At 40.6% G+C, this 26,772-nt stretch overlaps 1 protein-coding gene across 1 annotated transcript in view; it reads right to left on the minus strand.

Annotated features, from left to right (window-relative positions):
* LOC121276736 (A disintegrin and metalloproteinase with thrombospondin motifs 19-like) overlaps nt 1-21,678 on the minus strand; it is a 548,651-nt gene extending 526,973 nt beyond the window's left edge. Inside the window, exons 1-5 of the mRNA XM_041185281.1 lie at nt 21,615-21,678; nt 20,886-21,331; nt 9,148-9,310; nt 2,402-2,574; nt 940-1,023 (exon numbers count right to left, since the gene is read on the minus strand). Coding sequence (XP_041041215.1) covers nt 940-1,023; nt 2,402-2,574; nt 9,148-9,310; nt 20,886-21,331; nt 21,615-21,678 — 930 coding nt within the window. The remainder of the gene's footprint in view (nt 1-939; nt 1,024-2,401; nt 2,575-9,147; nt 9,311-20,885; nt 21,332-21,614) is intronic.
* Nucleotides 21,679-26,772: the final 5,094 nt, after the last annotated feature.

The following is a 26,772-nucleotide window of genomic DNA, read 5'->3' on the forward strand; positions in this document are numbered from 1 at the left end:
TGTTCATGCAGTAGGTTGGCTCTAATGGTGGTGTAGCCTGGAGGGTCAGGCTTCTGCTTCTCTTGACCCACAAGGAGTGTTGTGAAGGTACATGCCTTTTCCTTAAGGCCAGTTAAATCTACGAAGGTTCAATCTGGGGCATCCGGCCGTATTAACATATTTAAAATGGCAAGCTGCCACCTGGTAGTGGGTTGAATGCCTGCCAACATTCCCTCTAAGATGCACGGCCTTGTAACAGTCAAGAACATACTGTGCAGGACACAACAGACTGCATACAAAAAGAAGTCCCTTTAAGTGCAGCTGTACAGTAATCTTCAAGGGACCACACAGTATAAAAAAATAGGGTGTGCACAACAAAGGGAAATCAGATGGAGCACTGCTACCCCTGCCCCCTTATCCCGCCTCAGTAAAACCCAGGTGTCAGCAGGTTAGAGCCGGATTACTGGTGTGCTTAGAAATTTTATTCATTTCGCTTCCCCCCCTCACCACACCCAATCCTACCCTTTCACTCATGCTAATATTTCACCTATGTATCTCATTCTACATCATTGAGCAGTTCTTACACAACATAAAAATAATTTAGTGCTGTCACAAATCAGGAATGAAATTAACCTGTATATGATAAACAGAAAAGAGTGAGAGTATGCAAAGGTCTCTTACATCCTTGAACAATAGTCATAAGTCAAGGGCTTCTAACATCAATAGTAGCTAACAGAGAGGTACACATCTTGAACCTGTTCTGGAGAATATACTATATGAGCAGACATGCATGGACAAGCAGCACAGGAGACACACTAAGATATCAGCAGGTTTAAATTATGGTACAGCTGCTGTGCATTTTTTTTTTACAGCTCACATTTCAAGCCCCTGTACCGTATGATCTTACACAATATGACACTTCATTTCTTACACTCCACAATTAATTGATATTATTCTTACCGGTGTTTCATGAAGCAGAACAAGTTTTGTCACTCGTAGGTTCATTTGTATGCCAAGACTTTTGTGCTGGAACAGATTGAAAACCTAGAAAAAATAGTTTGGACCAAAAAAAAGTGCTTGAAGCAGATGCACAGATATCTAGAAACATTAATCACTGTGGCAGCTGAAATGAACACTACTACTGGAATTTGACAAAAAAGAATGTTGATGAAAATATCCCAGTCATCAGATATCACTTAAGAGAATGAGGTGTCAATATTTTAAAATTACATGGGCATATTAGCTTCCACCCTTTCACATTAGCCCACAAACTGTACCTAGTCTATATCCAGCCTGTGTTTTTCTTTATTATTAATACATACGATGTGACATCACTGGCAAGGCCAGCATTTATCGCTAATCCATAATTGCCCTGGAGAAGTTGGCAGCCAGCCACCTTCTTGAACCATTACAGTCTTTATGGTGTAGGTACGTTCATGGTGCTTAAGGGACCTCCATGAATTTGACTCAGCGATGATGAAGGAATGACAATATATTTCAGGTCAGAATAGTGTATGACTTGGAGGGGAGTTTGTTAGTAGTGGTGTTCCCATGTGCCTGCTGCCCTTGTCCTTCTAGGTAGCCGAGATTGCGGGTTTGGAAGGTGCTGTCAAAGAAGCCTCAGCTTGTTGCTGCAGTACATGTAATAGATGGTACACACAGCAGCTACATTACCTCAGGAGGGGAGGGAGTGAACATTTATGGTATTGGATGGGATGCCAATCAAGAGGGCTGTATCATCCTGGATTGTAGAGTTTCTTGAGTGTTGTGGGAGCTGCACTCATCCAGACAAGTGGGGAATATTCCATCAAACTCTGAACTTGTGTCCTGTAGATGATGGGAAGGTTTTGGGAAGTCAGGAGATGAGTAGGATACAGTTACCTCCTTCAGTAACACACACCAGTTTAACACATTCCTGATGAAGATGCAAACTCAAAGAATTAACTTACTTTTCTCTTTGAAATACCGATGGTTCTGCTGGACATTTTCTATTCCACTTTGGAAAGGCCACAAAATGTAGCAGAACTTGCCAATCCAGCACACAAACCCGCCCCCAAAAGATGTGACATGTGGGCCATAAGTTCTCTTCATAAAAAGGGGCCAAGAAACATGGCCAAACCTTGTAAAGTCTTGAGTTCTGAGTGATATTTGAGGCCTAAATCCAGATGGGAATCACGCATAGCAGGTAGCCAGTGGACCTCTTTGCACTTGCCGTATCAGCCCATAACTGTTACGCTAAGCTGGTAATGAGGAAATCTCTGGGAAGAAAGCCACCTCCCCAAACAAAATCCATCAGAATTTGGAAAGCCTCTGAAGTGGACAGAGTTGCCATTTCAAACAAGGCCCTAGGGAGAAGGTTGGGACACGACAGGATTGTGTCAGAAGATTTTAAGTCCTTAATCTTGAGTTAATTTATTCTTACCATATTCATGACGGTCAGTATGAACCTCCTGACAGCATCAGCTCCATGATAGTTGACCATTGCTGTATCAGCAACGACAAGAGTCTCCACATTATAGTCATGAGATAATTTATATGTGTATCTTCTTCCTCTTCCTCTGTCCATTTGTTTTCTATTTTTTGATTTTCTTTTATCTATGAAAAGAAAATGAATAATGGTTGATAACATATCAGCCAACAACAAATAAAGTTATTCAGTATTGACTTAGAAACTAAGATAAAAGCAAAAAACTGCGGATGCTGGAAATCCAAACCAAAAATAAAAATACCTGGAAAAACTCAGGAGGTCTGGCAGCATCTGCGGAGAGGAACACAGTTAACGTTTCGAGTCCGTATGACTCTTCAACAGAACTAAGTAACTGAGTTTTTCCAGGTATTTTTATTTTTGTTTTGGATTTAGAAACAGTTCAGGCAATGATGAATGTTAGAATATCAACAAGTATCAAGAGGCTGCAGCACATTTGTCTCCCAGCAGAGCTTTCAGTTTACATTTGGCAGCTAAAAGACCACTCTAGTATGAGTCAAGCTGGTAGCAAATTGATATTAACAACCACAGCGAATCAGTTTGTGGGCTGGGTCATTTTGTTGTCTTTGCTGAGGTAAATAACAATGATTGATTCCTTTGGGAAAGCAGAAAATAAAGTTACCAGTGAAAAAAAGGAATGTCCATTCTGCTGTTTACAGAAAGAAGAAGCAACATGTATTTAAATACAGCCTTCCATTGCTTTAGCATAGCCAAAGTGTTTTATGGCCAACAAAGGACTTTTGAAGCGCAGTCACTGTTTTAATTAAGGAAACACAGCAATTTGCACACAGCAAGCTCCCAGAAATATAATGACTTCATGATCTGTTTTAATGGTGCTGTTTTAGGGATAAATATTTCCCAGGACAAGAGGAAGGACTCCCTTTCTCTTCCTCGAAATAGTGACAGGACATTTTATGTTCACCTGAGAAGGGAGATGCAGCTTCGGTTTAATGTTTCATCCAACAGGGAAGCGCTCTTTCAATTCTGCTTTTATACACTTATACTTTTATTGATTTTATACTCAAATCTCTGGAGTGAAATGAGAAGACACAACCTTCTAAGTCAGAGGTAATAGTGCAACAAACGAGACATAATTGACACTAACAGAAGGCAACACAATAAAAAAAAGGACATTGAAGGAAGACGTGTTATAATTATTGCCATCTTTAAGTCTTGGGGCTATTAGGTAGAAGGAGCCTTTGGTGAGACAGCAATAGAGACTTTTACATTACACCAGATCAGTCAAAAATTATGGGGGATCAATTCAGTGGTTGTTTTAGTTTCCCCTACCACTTCTATTACCTAATGAATCAAAAACCAGACGTCATCACAGCAGATTGAATCAAGTCTACAACAGGAGAATTTTTTTTTGTTACGCATCTGGTGACTAACAGGACATTAATAACATTCAGGAGTCTCTATCACACAGCTAGCCAGCCAGAAACATTACAACTAGGCTGTAAATTGAAAGTCCAGTGTTTAAAGTACACTTTCATGCATCAGCAAGCATTCCCTAAATCAAACTTTATTTCAAAGGAAACCGTAACCTAACCATCAAACCACACTGTTCGAGGTAATCAAAAAGCAACCAGCTCACCTGTAGGCACAAAGTAATTAATGTCTGCAGTCAAATTTCTCAGGGAAAAGTTAAAGAAGTTCAAACTGCGTACAGTGTCATTATAAAGCATACAGTCCTACAAGTACTCAGCCCAATGGAGCTTTTGATGTTTATTGGCTTGGCTTTACCACAGAATAATTAAAATCCAGAGAAAACGTCTTTGATCACCTTCACTTTCTCAGGTTTAGCACTATAATTAAAAAAGCTGGAAATCAATGTTTGTTGGAGTAGGGGTTCTGAAGGGAGAGGAGGGGAGGAAGGTATACTTATTCCCAATTCATTGTTTTCTCTTTCCCTGTGGATTCGACCAATTTTTAAAAAATTAATGTTGTTAAAATTCATAGATGCTTCGAGGTAAACCCCATTCCTCTTGTCTTTTCCAACCTCTCTTTTATGTTTGTCAAACAAATGGCCATTTTCTAAAGAACTATTTCAAGAAATGTCTGAGGAATCTACAAAGGGATTACTATGCAGGGCTGGGATGGTTTGGAATTGCACTAAATATCTTGTAGCCAAAAGGTTATTATATCTTTATTTAAAATACTTCCTTTCATATGGTAAAGCAATTTTGGAATGTAGGAGGCCATTATCTAATTTAGGTTGATAATAGACATTAATATGGTAATAATTGCTATAATCACTATCCAAAATTATGTTATTATGCACTGATAAATGTCTTTCAAATAGCTACTCATGTAGATTAATCTTGTGATTTGTGTTCATGACAAAGGTTCTCTGTTCAGATCTTCTACCATTGTTGGTTTCCCTGTTGGCAAGAACTGGTAAACAGAACATTGTCCACTGTAAATGATTACATTCACAGCCTTTTTACTTCAAATTAGTCTTCGTATTGAAGCAAAAAGATAAAAGCAAAATACTGCAGATGCTGGAAATCCAAAATAAAAACAGAAAATTCTAGAAAAACTCAGCAGGTCTGGCAGCATCTGTGGAGAGAGAAACAGAGTTAACGTTTTGAATCCATATGACTTCTTCAGATCTAAGAAGAACCCTGTTTCTCTCTCCACAGATGCTGCCAGACCTGCTGAGCTTTTCCAGAATTTTCTATTTTTATTTCACATTGAAGCAGTTGGTGCTGGTTGTTATAAAGTTGTGAATTTGCACAAGTGGCACAGCATTTCAAAGGAAGATAAAAAAATAACTAAATCGAAGGGCATTTTATTGGCCAGTGATTATCAAAATGAGTCATTTTGAGTACACATACATCAAAGACACTAATGCAAATATAATTATGCTGAAACTAAAATCTATTGTGCTGGTGAAGGGTTATAAATACAGAGGTCAAAAAATGGCAGGGCTACGTACCAATTCAGATCTCCATCACTTCCTACTTCCCATCACAAAGGATTCAATAAGCTTTGATAATGCTGAAGTATTGGTATGGTTAATAAACTACTTGCACATTCCACTTACTTTACATGGCCTCAAATGCTAGGAAGTCCTCGGAATTGAATTGGGTAAGGATTTTTGTCTTCAGCAACCTCGATACACAGAATCATAGAAAGGTTACAGCACTGAAAGAAGCCATTTGACCAGTTGTATCCATGTCAGCTCTCTGCAATAGCAACTCAGCTAGTCCCACTATCCTGAAGAAGGGTTATATGGACTCAGAACATTAACTCTGTTTCTCTCGCCACAGATGCTGCTAGATCTGCTGAGTTTTTCCAGCATTTTCTGATTTAGTTTCAGATTTCCAGCATCCACAATATTTTGTTTTTAGTCTCACTATCCTGCCCTTTCCCCATAGCCCCACATTTTTTTAAAGACATTTATCCAATTCCTTTATGAAAGTCCCAATTGTATCTACCTCCACCACACTCCAGGTCCTAACCACTTATTACGTAAAAATGCTTTACCTCATGTCACATCCTTCCTAAAGTACAGTGTCCAAAATTGAACACCATGCTTCAGCTGAAGCTGATCTAGTGTTTTAGGAAGGTTCATCCCAATATGCTTGCTTTGTACCCTACACCACTATTTATAAAGCCCAGGAACCCCCACCTGCTTTTTTAACCACTGTCCCAACCAGTCCTGCCACCTTCAACGATTTGTCCCTTACCAATCCTGGTTACCCGCAGCATGTGGGCATATAGCCCTGCCGGTCCTCGATCCTGCCTTGGGGAAAGTGACTTAGGGGCAGGATGGAGCCGGAGAATCTACACACAGGCTGGTAGTGCTATTTTCAGCACCTGCTTGCCTGCGTTCCTGACCTCAGCTGGGCTTATAAATCAGACTCATCATCTTTCTCATCACTAAGCTTAAACTCACTGGTCAGTAATTGCTGGGTTCATCCTTATACCCTTCTTTTGTACTTCAGGGACCACTCTCATATCTACGGAAGATTGTAAGATTATGGTCAGTAGCTCTGCAATTTCCACCCTTACTTCCCTCAGCATCTTTGGATGCATACCATTGGTCCTGGTGACTTATCAGTATTAAGTACGATAAGCCTTTCTAATGCATTCATTTGATCAATTTTTAGCACATCCAGTTTCTCAATGAGCCCCTCTTTCAATATGACTTTGGCAGCATCTGCTTCCCTGGCAAAGACAGAATGCAAAGTGCTAATTTAATACCTTAGCCATGCCCTCTGCCTCCATGCTCCCTTCTTGGTCCCTAATCAGCCCCACTCCTCCTCCCCCTACTTTTTTTTACTATTTATATGCTCATATAACATACTACATAGCAGTAAAGTCTAAAAATCATCCCCTGTTCTTTTGATATCAGTCTGAGCAAAAATATGCTGAAGTGCATATAAAAGAAAGGGAATAGAGCGATCACATGTGATTGTCCTAAAGTCACAGCCCTACAATCGGTTAACTTGAGTTCTTTTAAATATACCTCATCTGTGCTTTACAGCCTATGGTTAGATAGAAAAATGTGAACTACATAATACATCACGATCTCTACTATGTCTATCAATGTGCAAAGATTTTGTGGACAATTTTAATCTAACCTACCTAGTGGGAAACCAACAGGATCAGATCAGTCTCCCAGTCTATACCCTGCCCAGTTTTAATTACCATTGAATTTATTAGCAAATAAAATGAAGCAATGTGTAAAATAGGCAGCAATCCAATTCTGTCAATTTCTCAATGGTCAGTTCAGGTTAAAATGACCTCCATCTTTCTTTCAATTCTCCAAGGCCATTAGCTTCAGTATCTCTTTGTAAATCTAGCCAACAATTACCAGTTTTACCTTTAACAGTTCCACCCTTACTCCTTATTCTTTTATTAATGTTTTGGCCTCACTATTTTCACAGACCATAAATAAAACTCCCCCATCATCTTCATTACTGAAGCTTCCTCCAAGAACTGTGAGGAAAAACGTCAACTTTGGCAGAGGTACAGAACAGATAATAGTGAAGTGGTTGCTCACCACATGCTCTGCCTCATTTTTTTCTCCATGGAAACCAATGGAAAGAAAACCCAGGGAAGATATATCTGCGGCTGTCCTTCTGCACCCCACTGAAGTTGGATTTTATCCCTTAAGTTTCTTCTTCCATGCTACACTTCATTTATTCTTAGTAATTCTCTAAAATGTCCAAGCTTATTCAAAATTACCTCTCTTGGACGCCCTGAAATCTGGTAAATAACCTCTCTTATATGTCTAGCCTTCAAGCTCCACTATTCAATCCTGGTCATTTTAATGGATGATGTTTCCTTGGTCTCAGCAATTCAGGAACATCTAGTTGTATGGACTCCTTGATTATCTGTCTATACTTGTATGTATAACCTTCAATCTCATTTTTTTAGACATTTACCAGGTAGCTAATTGAAAGAGTGTTAATTACATAGAAGTTACAGCACAGAAACAAGCCACTCAGCCCACTGGTCTATGCGAATATAAAAGCAAAATCTGCAGATGTTGGAAATCTGAAATAAAAACAAAAATGGATCTATCTTATCGCTGACCCCCTATCCAGCTTCACCTGCTCCACTCCCCTTAAGCAGTATAAATTTCATTACATTTCTACTTCTCTTTAGCTCTGAAGAGTCTTATGGACTTGAAACGTTAACCTTGCTTCTCTCTCCACAGATGTGTCAGACCTGCTGAGTTTTTCCAGCATTTTCTGTTTTTATTTTGGTCTATGCTAATGTTTGTGAGCCCCACAAGCCTGCTCCCACCTTACCTTTTCTAACTACTTTTGATAAAATTACATTCTGGAGTCAATTTTTGGGGGTGGGGGGAGGGCAGGCATGAAAGTGCAGTAATGGTCTCAGTGAGAACAGCCATGATCTTATTGAATGGCAGACCAGGTTCAAGGGGGCAAATGGCCTACTCCTATTTCTTATGCTCTTATTTTTTTGAAGTTTGGTGTAAAAAACTGTCAGTGCTGTGCCAGTCTCAGGTAACTGGTCCAGAAAGAAGTCTATGATTAATGAAAAGATTAGACCTGTCATGTCTATACAGGTCTATAAGTGTATCAGCAGAGTGCAAAATTCTTCAGGACAAAAAGGATGAAAAGAACAAGGGAGAAATTTGATGGCAGACAGAGATGTATCTTCAATCTTCTTGCTTTTCAAGTCTTCTAATGGTCTATTTATTCCCTGCCCCTGAAATGTTATGCATTAATACTTCTTCGTCATACATTACTAATACTTCAATATATATTTTCACAAAAGAAACATTGATGGACGGGACCGGCCAACAATAATTTATTATATCTGGGATTATAGAATTATTAGTAACACTGATTAGATTTAATCCTAGAAACAGGTGACCCTTTATATCTTTCTGTTTGCAGTTTTGGGATCCAAGCAAATACTGAAATCAAAATAGTAGTATCACTCCTGAGCCATAAGAAAACAAAATTAGCAGATGTAAAAGCTGCACTCATTAACTAGAAATTACTGTTGGCAATATTAGCAAATGAACTCTTAACAAGTCTGAATGGCGTTCTAAACTTGAATGACATTCCCCGATTCTTGTCCGCCAATATTGCAAAGCGTAATTTCTAGGCCAAGCTACACTGTCCTTCAAAAATGTGTTTCTCCAGTGAGTCCTTCGACACAAAGCCTCAAGGATCCATTGAAAAAATGTGTACCTGTATAAACTCCACACAATGGTTGCGATGCCTGTTTTTCTGCTGATTTTTCATCCATTGACCTTTTCCTTCTGTATACGCGATGAGCATATCCTGTTACAGCCAGGGTGTGATTCAGAGGTTCAATAAATATAAATTCTTCATTAATCTGAATAAATCCCATCTAGAAAATTTAAAAAGGGAAAAAAAAATTCAAAATCTACCTTTTCAGTACCAGTGAATCTACTACTATTGCACATTTTAGACAAGCTGCATTAATATATGATTGGGTGGTAATGCATGTCAGATTCCTGTCATTTCAAGTCTTAGGCTTGAACCTAATCTAGACAAACAGGATAAAGGTCTCCTTCTCTATGGGAGCTGTTACGGATCACAGGTTAAATAAGTTTGCACGGTCTGAATTTGCTTCTCAATGCACACAAGTCTGTGGCATAAAATTGTCCTGAAATTGAAATGCCACACTAGAGCAGTAGGAGGTGTTCTTCTGGAGCTTGGATGGATCAGGCCAATGAAAGAGAATTCTCCCTTTCAGTTGACCCATGTCATACATGACCTGCATTGCCTTGATTCTGTCAAAGGATGACAAGTTGGAAAATGTTGCATTCTCCAGCTTGTTAATTCCCCACTTTGATGGATAAACTGGCATTCTCCACTTTATTTCCCAGGCTGATCACAAACTTCAAGTAGCCCACACAGTAATCTTTCAAACTGTCTCCTTCAATTCTCAGAACGTACAGCAAGATCAATGTAGCACAATAGCAATATCAACAGCAGCTAAATAAAACCTAGTCAATATTCAAATAACCAAGGTACAAAAGCCATTTCTGCCAATAATGTGACATGGTAACATAATAATCTATGAAATACATAAAGAGCATATATACATGATTTGTAATAGTCACTGATATGGCCATCAATTCCAAGAATTTCAAGATGACTATTTTTGGCCACCATGATTAACAAAGAGTTAAAGGATTTAAAGCATGAAGTTCTGTACCACCACAGAAATAAAATGACGTTTACATAACAGTTCAATTACAAAAAATAAGCCTGCTTCTGAACTACAAGTCTAATTGCGAAGAATTGATAATTTTATTGGAAAAATCAAGATGTTTCAACTTATTTTTTATTATTGTTATAATATCTCAATTTATCTTTTATTTCTATCTTCCCAACATCATGTTGTTTTTCTCCAGTTATAAGCGTATGACCTCCTACAACAATTAACATTGATGTTCTTTATTAACTCACAGCAAGCATGCTGTTTAGGACCTTGGTGCTGATATTTTTCCCCCTCATTAAGTTTTCTGGTATTCTACTGTCAAACATTTCATCTAGAGATCCATCCAGCACCTGTTGAAATTCAACTCTTAGAAATAGCTAAACATGAATGGTAGTTAGGCTGCATTTTGAACTCCTTTTCCCCCAATGGACTGTATGATCGACTGCCATATCTGTAGTGCCATATCTGTTTTGCCACTAAGTAATTATTCTGCATTTCCAAAGACCATTCCAGAATTAATTCAATTCGTGAGTGCAATGTTGATTGTGGCTGAAGGTCACTAAGGCAATGTATTATGCACATGAACTGGTCCCTTGCAGAGTACATATGGTATGAACAGAAAGCACCACTTTTGCATTATTTTGGGAAAGGTACAGATATGATACCGCAGTCACCAGAGGAACATGAATTTTAAAAATATACCAAAGTTAACCACTGGGTGGTGTTTTCTGTAGCCAAGATTTACCAAAACTTGTACCATGCATTGAACTGGGAGGGGGGGTGGGAAATCAGCGAATGTAGCCTGCTTGGTCAGATTGAAAAGTAAATTGCAATTAACTTGCAACAGTTTTGATTTCCATGCTAGATTTTTATACTGTATCGTTCCAACTTACAGTGATATTCACAAAAACATCATCTATTAAGCTGACTATTCATTTTAGATAAGTCTTCTTTCAGAGATCAAGGGCTGTACTTCTATCTCTATAGGTCTTCCATTTTGGACCATGACTTTAAGTCCCCCATGTGGACTTACAACAGTCTCCCCACACATACCAAAAAAAAGTTAGCAGAATTGTGCAGGAAGGAATGGAAACAAAAATATTGTTTATAGCCTGTGAGTTAATTTTACAAAGGTCAAAATTGCCAAGCATGATGGAGTCACTTCAGACTGCCTTTGCCTTGCATTAGCAAATGAATCTTGGAGGGGGATAATGGCCTCAAATGAGCTTGGTAGGCTTTACTATCCAGTTAACAATGACAATGTAACCAGCTCCATTTTGAAAGCCCAACATTGGAGGGTCATGGGGACTCGGAATGTCAACTGTGCTCTTCTCTGCCTAAGCTGCCAGATCTGCTGAGTTTTTCCAGGTATTTCTGTTTCTATTTTTGTATTGGATAATTTAAATTCAGTTAATTAAATAAATCTGGGATAAAAAGCGATTATCCATAATGGTGACCATGAAACTGTTGGATTGTGGTAAAAATCCATCTAATTCATTCGTTCCTTAAGTGCTGCACTTTTGGAGGTGCCGTCTTTCGATGAGACATTAAACTGAGGCTCTGGTGGATGTAAAATATCCCATGGTGCTACTTTGAAGAAAAACAGGGGTGTTATCCCAGCGTCCTGCTCAGTCATGGGATGCACAAGTGCAGGGGTTCCCCATTTAGCTTTTGTAGGGCTTGGGCTGATAATGGCTCTGACCTCCCCTCAAGCCTGCAGCAAGTCACTGTGGACTGCCATGGCCATAACCAATTTTTACCCCATGTTTTCTCAACAGGCAGGACAAACTTACTGTCAATCCAACAAATAACACTCAGATATTAATATTCTGTTAAAACACTTGAAATAAATTACAAATTTCTTTAATTTTTTTTCCATGTTCAAAAAAAGGTAATAATTTTACTGGCCAAAAACATGGCAGGGGTGGGTGGTGGTGCGGATTTTAACCATGGTGCACTGTTCCTGATTGCAGTATTGGAAGTGGGCACCACTTCCACCCTCTTGCTTTTTGCCGGTTCACACATGATTCCAATTAAAATTTAAAGTGTTGGCACCGTACACAGGAGACACATGCAAACATGCGACATGGGAAGCTTTTCTGTGGTGAAACCTGCCTTCAACTGACAATGCACAAGATACAGGCGGACCATAAAGGAGGCTCCTGGATAAACAGGGAGGCTCTTCATCATGGCCACAACTTTCCTGCTCAAATCCATTGCTTTTAACATAAGACCTTTTGAGAGCACTAAGATGGCACTGGTGTTTTACAAATTTCAGTTTCACTTGTAAATAATCCATATTACATTGGTTTCATTTTATTCATATGTGCATCATTATTTGTTGAGATTACTTAGTCATAGAGCTAAATGTACTGGCAAATTTCATGGCTGGCATGCATTTCTTTATTGTGGAAAAAAACGATGCATTATTGTTTCACTCTTTATTGAATGTTTATGTTAGTGTCCAGTGTTGTTCTCACCACTCTGTGGGACATGGCTGAACTTGCTGGCTCAGCTGGCCCTCCTTTTATGTATTGTAAAGAACATTGCCTGAGATCACTCTCAGTGGGGCTAATCAAAATATTGTAGGTGAATCAAAGACCTGTAAGGACTCTGCCAGCCAACACCCTAAAATGGACACACCTGTGGACAGCACTGACTCTGCCCTTTAAGCCCCTCATTTTCTTACCTTGACTGACTGTCCCACCACCCTCACCACACCCAGGATGTCAGCTGAGCCCTTCTCACTTCACTCCTCCATGCCCCCAACCCACTCCATAGCACTCTCCTCCCCCACTCCTGACTCACCCTTGCAGGTCCCGAGCCTCCATGCAATTTGTCATTCTCCTGCTCCCCTCCCCTGTGCCGCAGAGTTCAATATGAAAAACCACTAACCTCAGACACAACTGCACAAAGCCGACTGTTGCACCCACCTTTAAATGAACATACATCGAGTACTACGAGATTCCTGTGCAGCGCAGACTTAATCTCGAAGGTAGGACGCAATTACAAAACATTTTAATATCATTAGTATTCGTGCATGCAAATATTTTACAAGTAGGAACCTGCCGTGGGACAGCATGAGGCCTGATCTGCCACAATTATGGCCTGATTTTGAAGACATAACAATTGGTGCACTGTCAACACATGCCCAGACCCAATGTCAGCCCAATATTGGGTCTTACTTAGATAAAGGCAAAATACTGCAGATGCTGGAAATCCAGCTTCATCTGTTCCAAACCCCCTTTAACAGTATATATTTCACCATTTTTATTTCTCCTAGTTCTGAAGAAGAGTCACAAGGAATCGAAACGTTAACTCTGTTTTTCTCTCCACAGATGCTGTCGGACCTGCTGAATTTTCCCAGTACTTTTTGTTTTTGCTGGGTCTCATTGAATTAATTGGATGAGCTGCTATGGCCTGTCGTGCCTTTACAGGCAGTTTGTCCACTTCACATAGATTAATGTCAGGCTGGTTGCCTTGCCAGTAATAATTTTCATATTACAATATATGCCATGCCATGAACAAAGACTGAAAATGGACTCGTACTCCTTCTACAAGACTATAAAGACTGTTACCACAGCCACTGTTGAGTAAATTCAATGAAGTTTTGTTGATGGTTCAATATCTACACAAAGCTCCATTTTCTCTGTTCAGAAAATAATGCAAAGCTGGTAGTATAGCTCAGTTCTGCTAGTTTCCATCACTTTAAACAAGTACCAGTCTGAAAATCACATACTTTGTGAAACAACCACCCTTAGTTAACACTCTGTGAATTACAAGACAGTTGTCTAGCTGAGACAAAAAAATCGAGCAATTTATGTTCATTTGCTAAATATTCTCCAGAAAGGATTTCACAACATATTCTATCAGCAATGTCGGACAAAATATTAGCCTGTTATTTTTGATAATGCATTGAAGGAAAAGTCACAACCTTGTACATTTGTGAATTAAAATTGTCACCTTACATAACTACAATTATAGTATTAACTGGTACTCAGTTTTGTAGAGTATATTAATATATCATAGAATACAATAGTTTAAGCAAGATTTGCAAGGCAGAACTATAAAAGCTTCAATTTTAGGGAAGAACTAACTGAAAAATAGGACAATTGTTATGTACAGCATTCCATTTCCTGAGTGGAGGCCAAGTGAGAGACCAAAAATCTGTCAGCTGGCCTTAAAAATATTCAACAATGGAGCATCCACAAGTCTCTGGGGTAGACAATTCCAGAGATTCAGAAGTCTTTGAGCAAAGAGGTAGCTGAAGTTTCTCCTCAACTAAATCCTGAATGATCAGCCCATACTCTAGATTCCCCAGCCAGGGGAAACAACATCTTGGCATCTACCCTATCAAGCCCCTTCAGAATCCGATATGTTTTGACGAGATCATCTCTCATCTTTCTAAGCTCTGGAGTGTGCAGGCCCAATTTACTCAGCCTCTCATAGGATAATACTCTCATCCCAGGAACCAATCTAATGAACCTTTGCTGCAACACCACAAGTATACCCTTCCTTAGATATGAAAACTAAAACTATGCACAGTACTTCATGTGTGGTCTCACCAAAGTCTTATACAACTGCAGCAAGACTTTTATTCTTGTAATCCAATTCCCTTGCAATAAAGGCCAGCTTGCTATTTGCCTTCATAATTGTCTGCTATACCTGCATGTTATTTGTGTGTGTTCCTTGTGTGATTGCACCTGAGTCTCTCTGAATACCAACATTTGCAAGTTTCGCTCCTTTATAAAAAAAAACTGTTTTTCTAATCTTATTACCAATGAGAACAACCACACACTTCCACACATTACACTCCATCTGCTACCTTGTTGTCCACTCGCTTAACAAGTCTATTACTCTTTGCAGTCTCTTTGTGTCCTCCTCACAGCTTACATTCTTCCCACCCTTGTCTCATCAGCAAACTTGGATACATTACTCTCAGTCTCTTTGTCTAAGTCAGAATATCAGTTGTAAATAAATGAGGCCCCAATACAGTTCCTGGTAACACTCCAGTCACAGCTTGCCAACTTGAAAATGCCCCATTTATCCCCACTGTCTGCTTCCTGACTGTTAACCAATCATCCATCCTTGCTAATATATCACCCCTAATTCCATGCATCATTATCTTGCAATACATGTTTTGCAGCATCTTACCGAAAATTTTTGGAAATTCAAGTATACTACATCTACTGAATCCCCTTTATCTACCTTACCAGTTACATCCTCAACAAATTCCAATAAATAAATCAAACACAAGTGCCCTTTCATAAAATCAGTTGACTCTGTCTGATCATACGATGACCTTTATGGTGTTTTGTTAAGACTTCCTGTAAAGGAAGACTTTCTTTTCTCTTTCCCACCTTTCTCACTGGGGCCATTTTGGAATCTAGGGAATTTTGGAAAATCATAACCAAGGAATCCACCAATTCTGCAGCTCTCTTTTAGAACCCTAGATTGTAGGCCATCAAGCCCTGGAGACTTGTCTATATTTAATCCAAATTCTCTGATACTTACTCTCTGCTAATATTAATTACCTATTATTATTCCCTTGATTACCTTTGCACAACGTTCAGCACCATTCACGACTCTTCAGATACCGAAGTAATCAGTGTCCACATGCAACAAAACCTGAACAATATTCAGCCTTGGTCTAATAGGTGGCAAGTGACATTTGAACCAAACAAGTGGCAGGCAATGACCATCTCCAACAAGCAAGAATCTAACCATCTCCACTTGGCATTCAATGGCATTACCATCACTGAATGCCCCAGTAACAACATCCTGGGGGTTACCATTTGATCAGAAACTGGGCCAGCCATATAAATACTGTGGCTTCACTGGTTACTCTGATGTTATGCAAATAGTAACACCTCAACATATTCGAACCAACCGTGACTAGCACTAAAACTTTCTAAATGTGAACTAATTCTTTAAGTCATCATATAGGCATTTAACTTTTAATTTGATGGCCACAATGCTAAGAGTCACATTGCGTTGGTTTTGGTCTTCAATCCAGAACGCCGAGAGTCCTTCCATATTTTCCATGATTCTGCTTCTAGTATGACTTAGCTTGATAGCACTTAAAGGTGTAGCACTTTGTGCAATTTGTTTGATTTTGTTAGCATTACTACAAATTGCTCTTGCCATTAGAGTAGTCCAAGCACTCTCCCACCATCAACTGCTTGATCTCTGGCCTTAAATCACTGTAAAACCTCTAATTTAATTTCTAAAGTGGTAGTTTTTCTTCTTTTCTTAGTAGCACCAGACTCACTACCATCACTTAGTGGGTGTTTTTGACTCATGTTTAAGAGGAATTCTAAGGGTTGAAGCAGTAAATTGTCCGAATGCTTAAATCACAAGCTTCAAATGACCTCAATTTCAAAATGGCACCTTTGCCTCCACCCGATACAAAGTCACACAAGAGCCACACCTGGTGCTCCAAAATGAACAGATGATTGCAGAGTCAGTCGTCCAGGCTGAGTCTCAAAGTTTCCCTTTCCCCCTGAAAGGAATCGAGTATTTTTCGACCCCAACAAGCCACTGAGCCAAGGACAGAAAGGTTACCTCGATGAAACACCTGTTAAAGCTAGATGCAACTTGCTAAAAATGAGGAGGTGACAGTGAATGCCCCTTATGGCAGGTGCCGTAGCATTGTGGTTAAGCTACTGGACTAATAATCTAGAGGCCTGATTAATGATCTGGTGATGTGAGTTCAAAACACACCATGCAGCAGAGGAATTTAAGTGTAGTTAATTAATTAAATAAATCCAGCATTTAAAAGCTAGCATCAGTACTGATGACCATGAAACTACTGGATTGACATAAAAACCTGGTTCACTAATGTTCTTTCGGGAAGGAAATCTGCCATCCTTAGCTGGTCTGGTTTATTTGTGACTCCAGACCCACAATGTGGTTGACTCTTAATTGCCCTCTGAAATGACCTAACAAGCCATTCAGTTAGTTATCTCAAGAGAAATTTGGATGGGCAGTAAATGCTGCCCTTGCCAGCGAGGCCTTCATTCTATGAATGAATAAAAGCAAAGGCAAGGTCACCAAAGGGATGAAACTGGTTTATACTGTACCTTATCTTCTTTCCACTGACATTCACAGAACCATAATTCAAACTTTTTTTGAAGACTCAATTCCTATTCTCACTGTTGCTTTTAGTTGATTTAAAATTAAAACTCTTGGCAATGTTTTCCAAGTCAATGGAAAATAAGAGTGGCTGCATCGAAAAATCACCTGCACATTCGCTACAAGCCCATCTTATGCTGATGCTTAGATCAATTTCAACACCCTGTCCCCCATCCCTGAAAAGGATGCTGCCAGGGAGGTTCAGTTCAAAAAAATGAGGGCACACAGCAATATTCACTTTGCTCCAGTAACACAAGACATTGCAGCCATCCTAGGCAGAGATCCATCTCACCCCAGGACATGGTCGTAATGCCATAAAAACTTTAATGATCTGACAGGCTCAGTCAAGGTAAGAATTATTTCTTGTGATGTCTCCTTCCCTAGATCTCACACCTTGTCACATCATTTCTCTCCCCACCCTGCCCCAAGCACTCCTACCCTCTCTCCGCCTACTTATAGTCTAAAAAGCAATGAGAATTAAGCCTGCCCTCCTATTTTCAGCCGCACTATCAACAGCTGCTGTTGCCATCACATGCGGGGACATACAAAACGTTGCTGTAACCTGGTTGCACAGGAAAAGCTCTGCATTTTTCTGGTAATTGCAAGAAAATGTTACCATTCGGCCACCTTCCTTCTCTGTGCTACCTCTCCGTCATGTGCATTGCTTGTCACACATCATACTCATCATGCCCACATCAGCATATTTCATTCAAATTAACAAGCCATTGGTGCAGCCACATGTTAATAAGCATGCTTCTTTCTGCAGGACATGTTGACACACAACACTCAAGGGAATGTGAACAGAAAGAGGCAATTTCCATTCAGGTGCTCAGTTCCAATGAGCAGGAAGCCCAGGAGATTTTGGGCAAAGACCTTCATTGCAGCAGAATAGATGGACAGTTAGAAAGGTGGGGACCCTAGGATTTTTGCTTTATTTTCTTTTCTTCTATCTATCCTTAATGTGCAGCTTTTTCAGGGAGCTGACCAAACTGGGGACACCTTGTCACTCCATGTCTGAAGGATCCTATCCTGACCAGTATTTGCTATGTATTGCTCCTTATTTCTATTTGTAGGGCTCACTGCAGAGTGGGTGCCTGCTGTAGAAGATGAGCTTTGCAAATCTGCACCATCACCTGGCCCTGCTTAAAACAGCACCAGCACCGAGATTAGCACTGAATAAATAGTCAGTTAGAGAGCTCTACACAGGATAAAGTTCACATCACAAGTGAGCAGGAGTTGGCAGTGATAGAAAAGGGAGTGAAGAACACAGCTGATCAGAGAGTGTCCACGTCCAAACACTGCTGAACAGGGCGGAGATGTAAATGTCAATGTTCCAGCTCGGTCTTTTAAGAACAGGATTTAGGAATTACACCAGCAAATGATGGGTGGATCACAACTAAGGGAATGGAGGAACCCACATCTAGCAAGTGTACCATTCTAGTACAAGGAACATTTTCTCTGCAGTGTACTATGGTGCATGTAGGCATCGAGGGCTGCCCTTATCAAACTACAACCATGTGTGCTCTGGCCTCCACCAGTCTTAAGAAGTGGTACAGCATGGACACACTGGGAATCAATTGAATAGTGCCTTTGATTAGGTCATAGATCTGCTGCAGTTTGTTTCTCAAGCAAATCACAGAGAGCAGATTGTCAAATAAAGACCCTTGCAATCCACAGGTAGCCAAGTCCCTTGTGGATTATAAGGGTTTCGTCACTCATGAATCCCACCTCATTTTTCCCATTGTGTATCCTTAATGTGGTTCGTACTTCAATTATTTAATACAGTACTATATTCCAGTCATGTACAATATCATACAATCTTGTAGCACTAATTAACTTATCTAATAAACAAACCAAATGCAATACACAGTTAGAATAAATGAATCATTTAGAATCATATACTACAATAAAAATTACTGTCAATGTTACTGTACAAACACTTAATAGACAACAAATTCATTTCTGGAGTTAACCCATTTGGAATAAACAGCTGCCGAGGAATTTGATCAAAGTGTACTTAGTGCTCACACGTTAACCACCCAAGAAGCTTATACTCCATTATTTATTAACTTTGGTACAAAAACAGAAAACACCGGGTACGTACATCAAGTCTAAAAGGAAAAGGCATAGAATATTTGAAAAATCAACAAAGGCACTCCCCACTGAGCTGGACAACGGTGGAGTGGCAGTGCAAGATAATGTGGTTGACCGTGTCAAGGGCTGCAAAGAGGATGAGGAGGCACTGTGCATCACAATCATAGGGATGTCATTTGTGACTTCAATTGTGGCAGGGTGAGAAACCTAACTGGAGAAGTGGTTACAATAGGCATGGATTTGGGAGGCAACAGTACGTTCAATAACACGAGAGAAAATACAAAATGCATACTGGGGGTTAATGACTTGCGAATAGGAAACAACTTCTGATGCAACGCGATAATTAATTCCTGCTCCACTGTTTTTGTTATATGCTGCTATTTAATTTGAGGTCTGTAAGGCACTGGTCCGCGATTCGTAATCTCCACTTTAACAATGCTGAAGACAACTCACAAAGCACATGCACACCTGCATGCCTGCACACAGGTACACAACAGAATACAAGGGATTGCAAATTGTATTCAGGTACATTGCCTAAATGTCGTGCAATACTCTGAAGTGAATGTTACTTAAAGTTGGAAATATTTCCAAACAAGCACAAACCATAAAATGTTTAGCAAATGAGTGAAACAAAATGCAATTGCAAAACCGCTATACCGAACATTCTGCCAAGCATGTGAAGTAATGATTCTGAATGAATGACTTCGGATGAGGTTTATTGGAAACCTCACAATACATCCTGGTTTGCAGTTTACTCGAGGAGTGTTGTTTACACAAAAATAAATCTCATTCCATGATTACGTTTCTGAGGTTTACAACGGGATTCCTGGAATCATACAGTATTTTGAAAGGTTTTTCTCGATGCAAAGCCAACGCGCGTGCAGTTGGATCATCCTGCCTGGATTCCGGGAACCCACGATCCGTCACACGCACGCCTCCTGCCGGCTCAATCTGGAACAACCGCAGCAAACCGAGGAGTTTCCAACGCGCTGGCTAGCTAGCCCCGTGCCTTTTCTGCAAGTTTCTCAGGTGGGCAACCATCCCAGCCCAGCTGTTACACACACCTGCATTATTAATGATTTTAAATGCTGAAAAAAATCTCTACTCTTTACATTTCAGGTTCGAGATGATTAGCATTTTGAAAAAAAATGGAAAGAAATACATTTTAAAGCGTTAGTCACTAAATAACTCATTTTTAAAAAATGAAACTCACAAATGCAACATGACAGGAGCGACTGCCGGCTGACGACAGGGAAAAATACAAGAGCAGGGATTGTCAAGGTGGAGTTTTGGAAAAAAGAAGCATATTCAATTTTATCCCAGAAACAGGGAGCCAGATTGAAACATTGCTGAAACCAAATTGCAAAAGGGCTGCTGCAATTAGCAACATTATATCATTTTGTTTTAAATCTAAAATATTCGCTCAGAAGCATTGCACAATTTAAAGGTGAGAAGCAGCAAGAGGCAGTGAGCAGAAGAAAGTGGCATCTGACAGTTGTGTCCTTACCAGTCCCCCGCAGGTGCTGAAGGAGGCGAGCGAGCCCCGAGAGTTGTGCACGTAGCCGCTGTAGTAGCAAGCGTGCTCGGCTCGATACAAATGCACCGAGGTGTGGTGGCGGCCCCGCCGGTTGTGCACCGTGAAGCTGCCGGAGAGGAAGCGGCTGTCCCGCCTCAGGCTCAGGTAAAGCTCTCTGCCAAACGCCGGGATCTTCAGCTGCAGGGTCGGGGGAGAGGAGGACAGGGGCGATGAAGCGGCTGGGCTGCCGCGGCCGACAGCGGGCGGGCCAGGAGGTTGCAGCTCCCGCGGGTAAAACTCCTGGGACTCGTACTCGTCTACATTGGAGATGGAGCGGACTTCCCGGGATGTGGAGCCGGGCTCGGGTCCGGCCCCCAGGCCGGTCTGCAAAACGGCTGGGAAAACGATCTCGGATTCCTCTCGGAAAGTCTCGAGACCTGCGTGAAGGGAGAGAAAAAAAAAGTCTAATTAATGGATTTTTTTTAAAAAAAGAAATAAATAAGGCTCATCAAATTTTACCTCAAAAAACACAAGATTATTAGCCAGGCGGTCCAAGTGGAAATACCACAGCATTTCAGTGTCAAAACATCTGGAATAGAAACTATTTTTTTTTCCAAAATTCAGTGCTTTGTAGGATGAAACTGAGATTTGTGTAAAAATATATATTGTTTAAAAATATCCTGGCTGAATATAAAGCAATCTTCAAAAAAGTTACTGTACCTGAAACTATTGCATCCGTGATATGCAGTAGATACAAAATATAGAAAATGTAGCTCTGGAGCATTCTTGTATTCCCTCAGTGTCCTGTATTAAATATAAAAGTTAATTCTTGCTACTATATGCAACAAAAAAACCCTCTTTGGTATGAAAATGAAAAGGGTGAGGCGCTGGCTGCTTCTAGATTTTCTATATATTTTTATAACTGAAGGAAGGCTGTTCGTACAGTAATGTAAACTTGTACTCGTCTGAGAGCGGCTACTTCTCTCTCTCACTCGCTCTGTCCCTCACATGGTTTGAGTTTCCGAATGAATGAATTCGAGTCCCGCGGAGCCGAGCTCACCACACACACACAGCAAGGGCTTCCCCCAAACTGCAACCCAGCCCTGATTGGTTACAGTAACTCAGTGCGCGTGTACTTGCGTGTGTGTGTGTATCTTAATACATGGATAAATCCCATTTCCCTAAAATATTTTATATATGTATTATGTATGATTATATTAAATATGTTATTAGACTATTGAGATAAAGTGCCCAAAAACAAACTAGGGCACGAGATTATTCGCAATGGAACAAAAGTGGGCAGAATTTTCACATTTGTCTTTTTGTGTTGTTATAACCATTGTAGTGCACAATAACAACATGAAAAGAACGAAGGAGCATTGCATTGGTTACACTTAATGGTCGTGGGGGAGTGATGTGGAGGCTGGGATGGATATAAAGACATTAGTGGCAGAGCAAAGGGACATTTTTGCCTTCTGAATATTAGCAGATCCAATTAAAAAAACATTTACTTGCTGCTGTGTCGAGCGCACATACTTTCAGTAAGTGAATATATTTTTGAGTTAGCTGTGGCACCATGACAGAATGATTGATATGTTGTCAAATCCCATAACTAGGGTCAAAGATTCATGGGCTGTACTTTTAACAAAGCCCACCTGTAAAAAGAAAGTGTGTTTGTGGTGGCCACTCATTTTATGCTCCAGTGTAATCTTACTTTAGGGATGGAATTTTACAGTCCCCCGGCCATGGGTTTAAAGGCAGCAGAGGTTGTAAACTGCAGCAGTTGGCTTACCCAACTGCCCCAACCTGTCTCCCATTTTACTGGGTGTGGTGGAAGTGGCAGGAGGCCCACCCACCCTTGGGCCTATTGAAGCCCTTAAATGGCTAATTAAAAGTCACTTAAGTGCCTTATCCCACCCCCGCAGCTATTTCAGGCACAGGCCCTACCCAGCGGGTAACACGGCAGTTTTTACTGGGCAAGCCGGTGTCGAGCGGGGGGTGGGTGGGGGGGGCTGCAGAACTGCATTTGGATGTCGCCTGGGCCCATCAGAGAGACCCCCAAGAAGGTCATGTTCCCCTTTAACCCTACCTGCTGCCTCATTTCAAATGCAGCTCCTCACCCATCTGCCCAGCTAATGAAGCCCCAGCAACACCCCAAACTTACCTGAAGCCTGGCTTCCATTAGCGCTTCTTCAGAGACTGCCTGTGGTCCCAGGACTGGCTACCACTCCATCTGGTGCTGCTAGGACAGAGCTACCAGCCAACTGGATTGGCCAGCATCCCTCTAAGGTGGTATTTCCTACCCAGATGGGGGCAGAATTCTCACCCTAAGCCAATTAGTGCCTCACCGAATGTTGGCTGCGGGTCAGCCGTACCAGCAGGGATGCATTCCCCATCGTCTGTTCGGGTGGCGGGTTGGGAAACCCTGCTACCCAACAAGTCCTGCCCTCAAACCACTGATACAAACCTGCCAGGTGTCAGACTAAAATTACCCCCATTGTGACAGAACAATGAAATTTTAACTTTCGACAATGCTATAAATGGATGATATCAACATAGTCAGCCATTATAAACAAAACCCAAAGCCAATGGAAGGGATATCAAGCAGAGCATCTAATGGGCGCTGAACTTGATATCACCCAGTCTACATTCTCGTCTAATATTAAAATGGCCTCGATAGACTTAAGCTAATTTTTATAGCATGGGATTCAAAAATGTTTATTGGAAATTGAATTCAGCAATTTAACCATTTTTTTGTGTCTATCACCTCTCTAGTTCACAGGCAAGCAGCATCTGGCCCCAAATCATTTTGGACTCTGGGTTTCTTCAATACTAAGTACCAAAAAAAACCGAATTGAATAAACTACTGACTATTGGTAGAACAATGGAGCATAACTCTGCAAATGCTAGTCAACAATTTGGTCCAGAAATTCATTGAGGGGTGATGAGAGGCTGAGTAAATTGGGTCTATATTCCTTGGACTTTAGAAGAATATAAGATGATCTAATTGAAACATACAAGATTCTGAAGGGGCCTGACAGGGTAGAGACAGAGGTTGTTTCCACTGGCTGGGGAATCTAGAATACAGGGGGACAGAGGTTGTTACCACTGGCTGGGGAATCTAGAATACAGGGGAACACTCTCAGGATAAAGGGCTGATCATTTAGGACTGAGATGAGGAGAAGCGTCTTGCTCAGGTAGTTATGAATCTTTGGTGTTCCCTACCCCAGATTCTCTACCCCATTGTTGAATATATTTAAAGCTGAGATAGACAGATTTTTATTCTCTCAGGAACTCGAGGATTACAGGGAGCAGGCAGGAAAGTGGAATTAAAGCCCGAGGTCAACTGTGTTCGTATTGAATGGCAGAGTAGGCTTGAAAGGCTGTGTGGTCTAGCTGTACCCCTATCTTTTGGGCTCTTGATTGGAGATAGAATATGAAGCAGAACAGAATTTCCTCTTGCCTCCTTCTGACATCTCTGACCCTGTCAGGAATCCATGGTGAAGCTATTTTAAACATCTTGATAGGTACCCATGCCATTCTAGCACATCTGGTAGCACGCATCCCTTGCAGGGAATTTCAATATAATGGAACAGAGGAATTTCACTGTGGCAGCTACAGAACTCTAGGAACAAGAGCAAAAATGTTAAAGTCTTCCGTTTCTTTGTCCTGCTGGTTTTATTAATGTCCGATAAGCAATTGCTTAGTTGAAATTGGTCTTTGAATTTTTAAACAGCTGCCCCCGCATCTCCTCCCCCACCACCACCCCCCCCCCCCCCCCCCCACCCCCACCCCCCACCATCACCCCTGAAGGTGCGTGCAACTGTTTAAATGAGGGGAAAATGTCATATGACATATTTCCCTTATTTAAATCATATTATAATATTCTCAACCATTTGTGAGGAGCTTATTAAGGGCCTGGCCCTAAAAGTGTCAGGATTTCCAACAAGGTCATAAAGATATGGAACCTCCTGATTATTGGGTGTTGCACCACATCTGTGCCTTCACAGTGTTAGTTGCCAATTAGTGTTTGGAACCCTGCATTGTTTTGGTGATGGAGAGAGCTTCAGAATTTTTATTTTTCTGGCAGGGCCTGTGCATTATCTCAACATTCAATAGCTTGGACAGGCTAAAGATAAATGCTGCTTTTTTTAAAAAAAAGCAACTTAACACCTTTTACAAGCAACAAGGAGGCGCCTGCAACCATATGAAGGTTGCTGCAGCAATTTCCCACCCCCAACTTGGTAGAACTTCTTGTCAGAGGCCCGAAAGCCTGTCTTCCTGATTTGCAGACCAACTACCCATTATCCTTCAAGGGACCACTAACTCAATTGTAGCCTAAAACCAAACTTCTGCATCCCAGCTGATTGATACCAACAAGTTGCCTATACTCACAGCAAGAGCTTAGTAGCCAATGTATGAAAGTTTCCTGGTTTATCAATGAGAGAAAAGAGGGTAAATTTTCAACATTGCTCATGGAGAATATTCTGGTAGAGCAAATCACCTGCCCATTACAGAACATGATTTTCATTTCATTGCTCGGGCTTTTTTTTTAAACAGGTAAGCAATCTGCTACTACAACCAGAGAGAAAATAAATTATTTTCCTGGCTGCAGCTATCTGAAGTCAATTTTGAACTCATTTTTCCCCTGAGTATCCAAGTCCTACAGTAAAAACGGCTGGCATTTTCCCATTTGATGAAGGATGAAAAGCTTGCTTTTGTTACATAACATTTACACAATCTGTCTGGAACTACAATTTGCCTGTTCAGGAGTGACCTCTTTGTACATGCGCAACTATGCATCCATAGAGCTTCTTCCTCAGCTGATACATTTAAATTAACTGCAGATAGGCCTAATAGAGACCCATGTGTATCTTTTAAACCTGACTTTACAATGCATTGGAGTTATACTATCCGCAATGCCAAATCCAAAGGCAAAGTATTACTCTCCCTGAATGTCTTGCATTACTTTTCTTTAGGCCCTGACTACAGATTTAGATGGATTCACAGTAAACTGTTATTGTTACTGTAAAATGAACAACACTAAGACCAGATTCTCTGGAAGGAATATCCTTTGGTTTAGCCAAGTAAATTATTTCCTTAGATTGAAGGTTGCTTCAGTAAATTAAAGCAATTAACCCTGCCAGTTGGTCTCCGTCACTCACTTGCTTGAATAATGGCAGGCCCTGTGATCTGAAGTATCTACCATATTTGGAAAGTTAGCTGCATAAAGGGACTGCAGCACGATGTCCTTTTTAGATCCACAATAGTGTTCCTGCCTGATCTACTGCTGTTCATCAGTTTTGAACACATGTGGACTTCTGATAACTTCAAAAGGAGCAGTATTATACTCCAGAGAATATTAAACCTTCAAATAATGTTATTAATATTGCTGTTTTCAAAGAGTAAATTTGCAAGGAATCGTCTAGACTGATCAGTAAACACTAATGTAGAAGTCGAGTAGGTAAGCAGAAAAAAGTATTTCATCGCTGAATATAATGTAGATTTGATATTGATGTCATTGGAACATCATATTTTGCTTAACACCTTGCATATCATGCCAATGATCTAAAGTAGCAGCAAAGGCATCCTTGTGAACAGACCTTTCATTTTGAGATGATCCAGATGGTCTGCAACAGATGGGCTTAACCTGGAGATGGACTCATGGCAACTTTCCAGAACAAACAGCTGGTAAAACTTGTTGCAGGAGTCAAGACAGATCAGTGGTTGCCCTCAATGGCCTGTCAAATATTCCAGAAAGGAGCATTTTCCTTCTATTGGTTTTCATTTGAATGACAAAATCTGGGGACAACAATAATTAACTATAACTTCTTACTAGATGTGGGAAACTTATTTTTCTGATCAACAGGGGTCTGAA

Source organism: Carcharodon carcharias, chromosome 4, assembly GCF_017639515.1.
Source record: "Carcharodon carcharias isolate sCarCar2 chromosome 4, sCarCar2.pri, whole genome shotgun sequence".
Lineage (NCBI taxonomy): Eukaryota > Metazoa > Chordata > Chondrichthyes > Lamniformes > Lamnidae > Carcharodon > Carcharodon carcharias.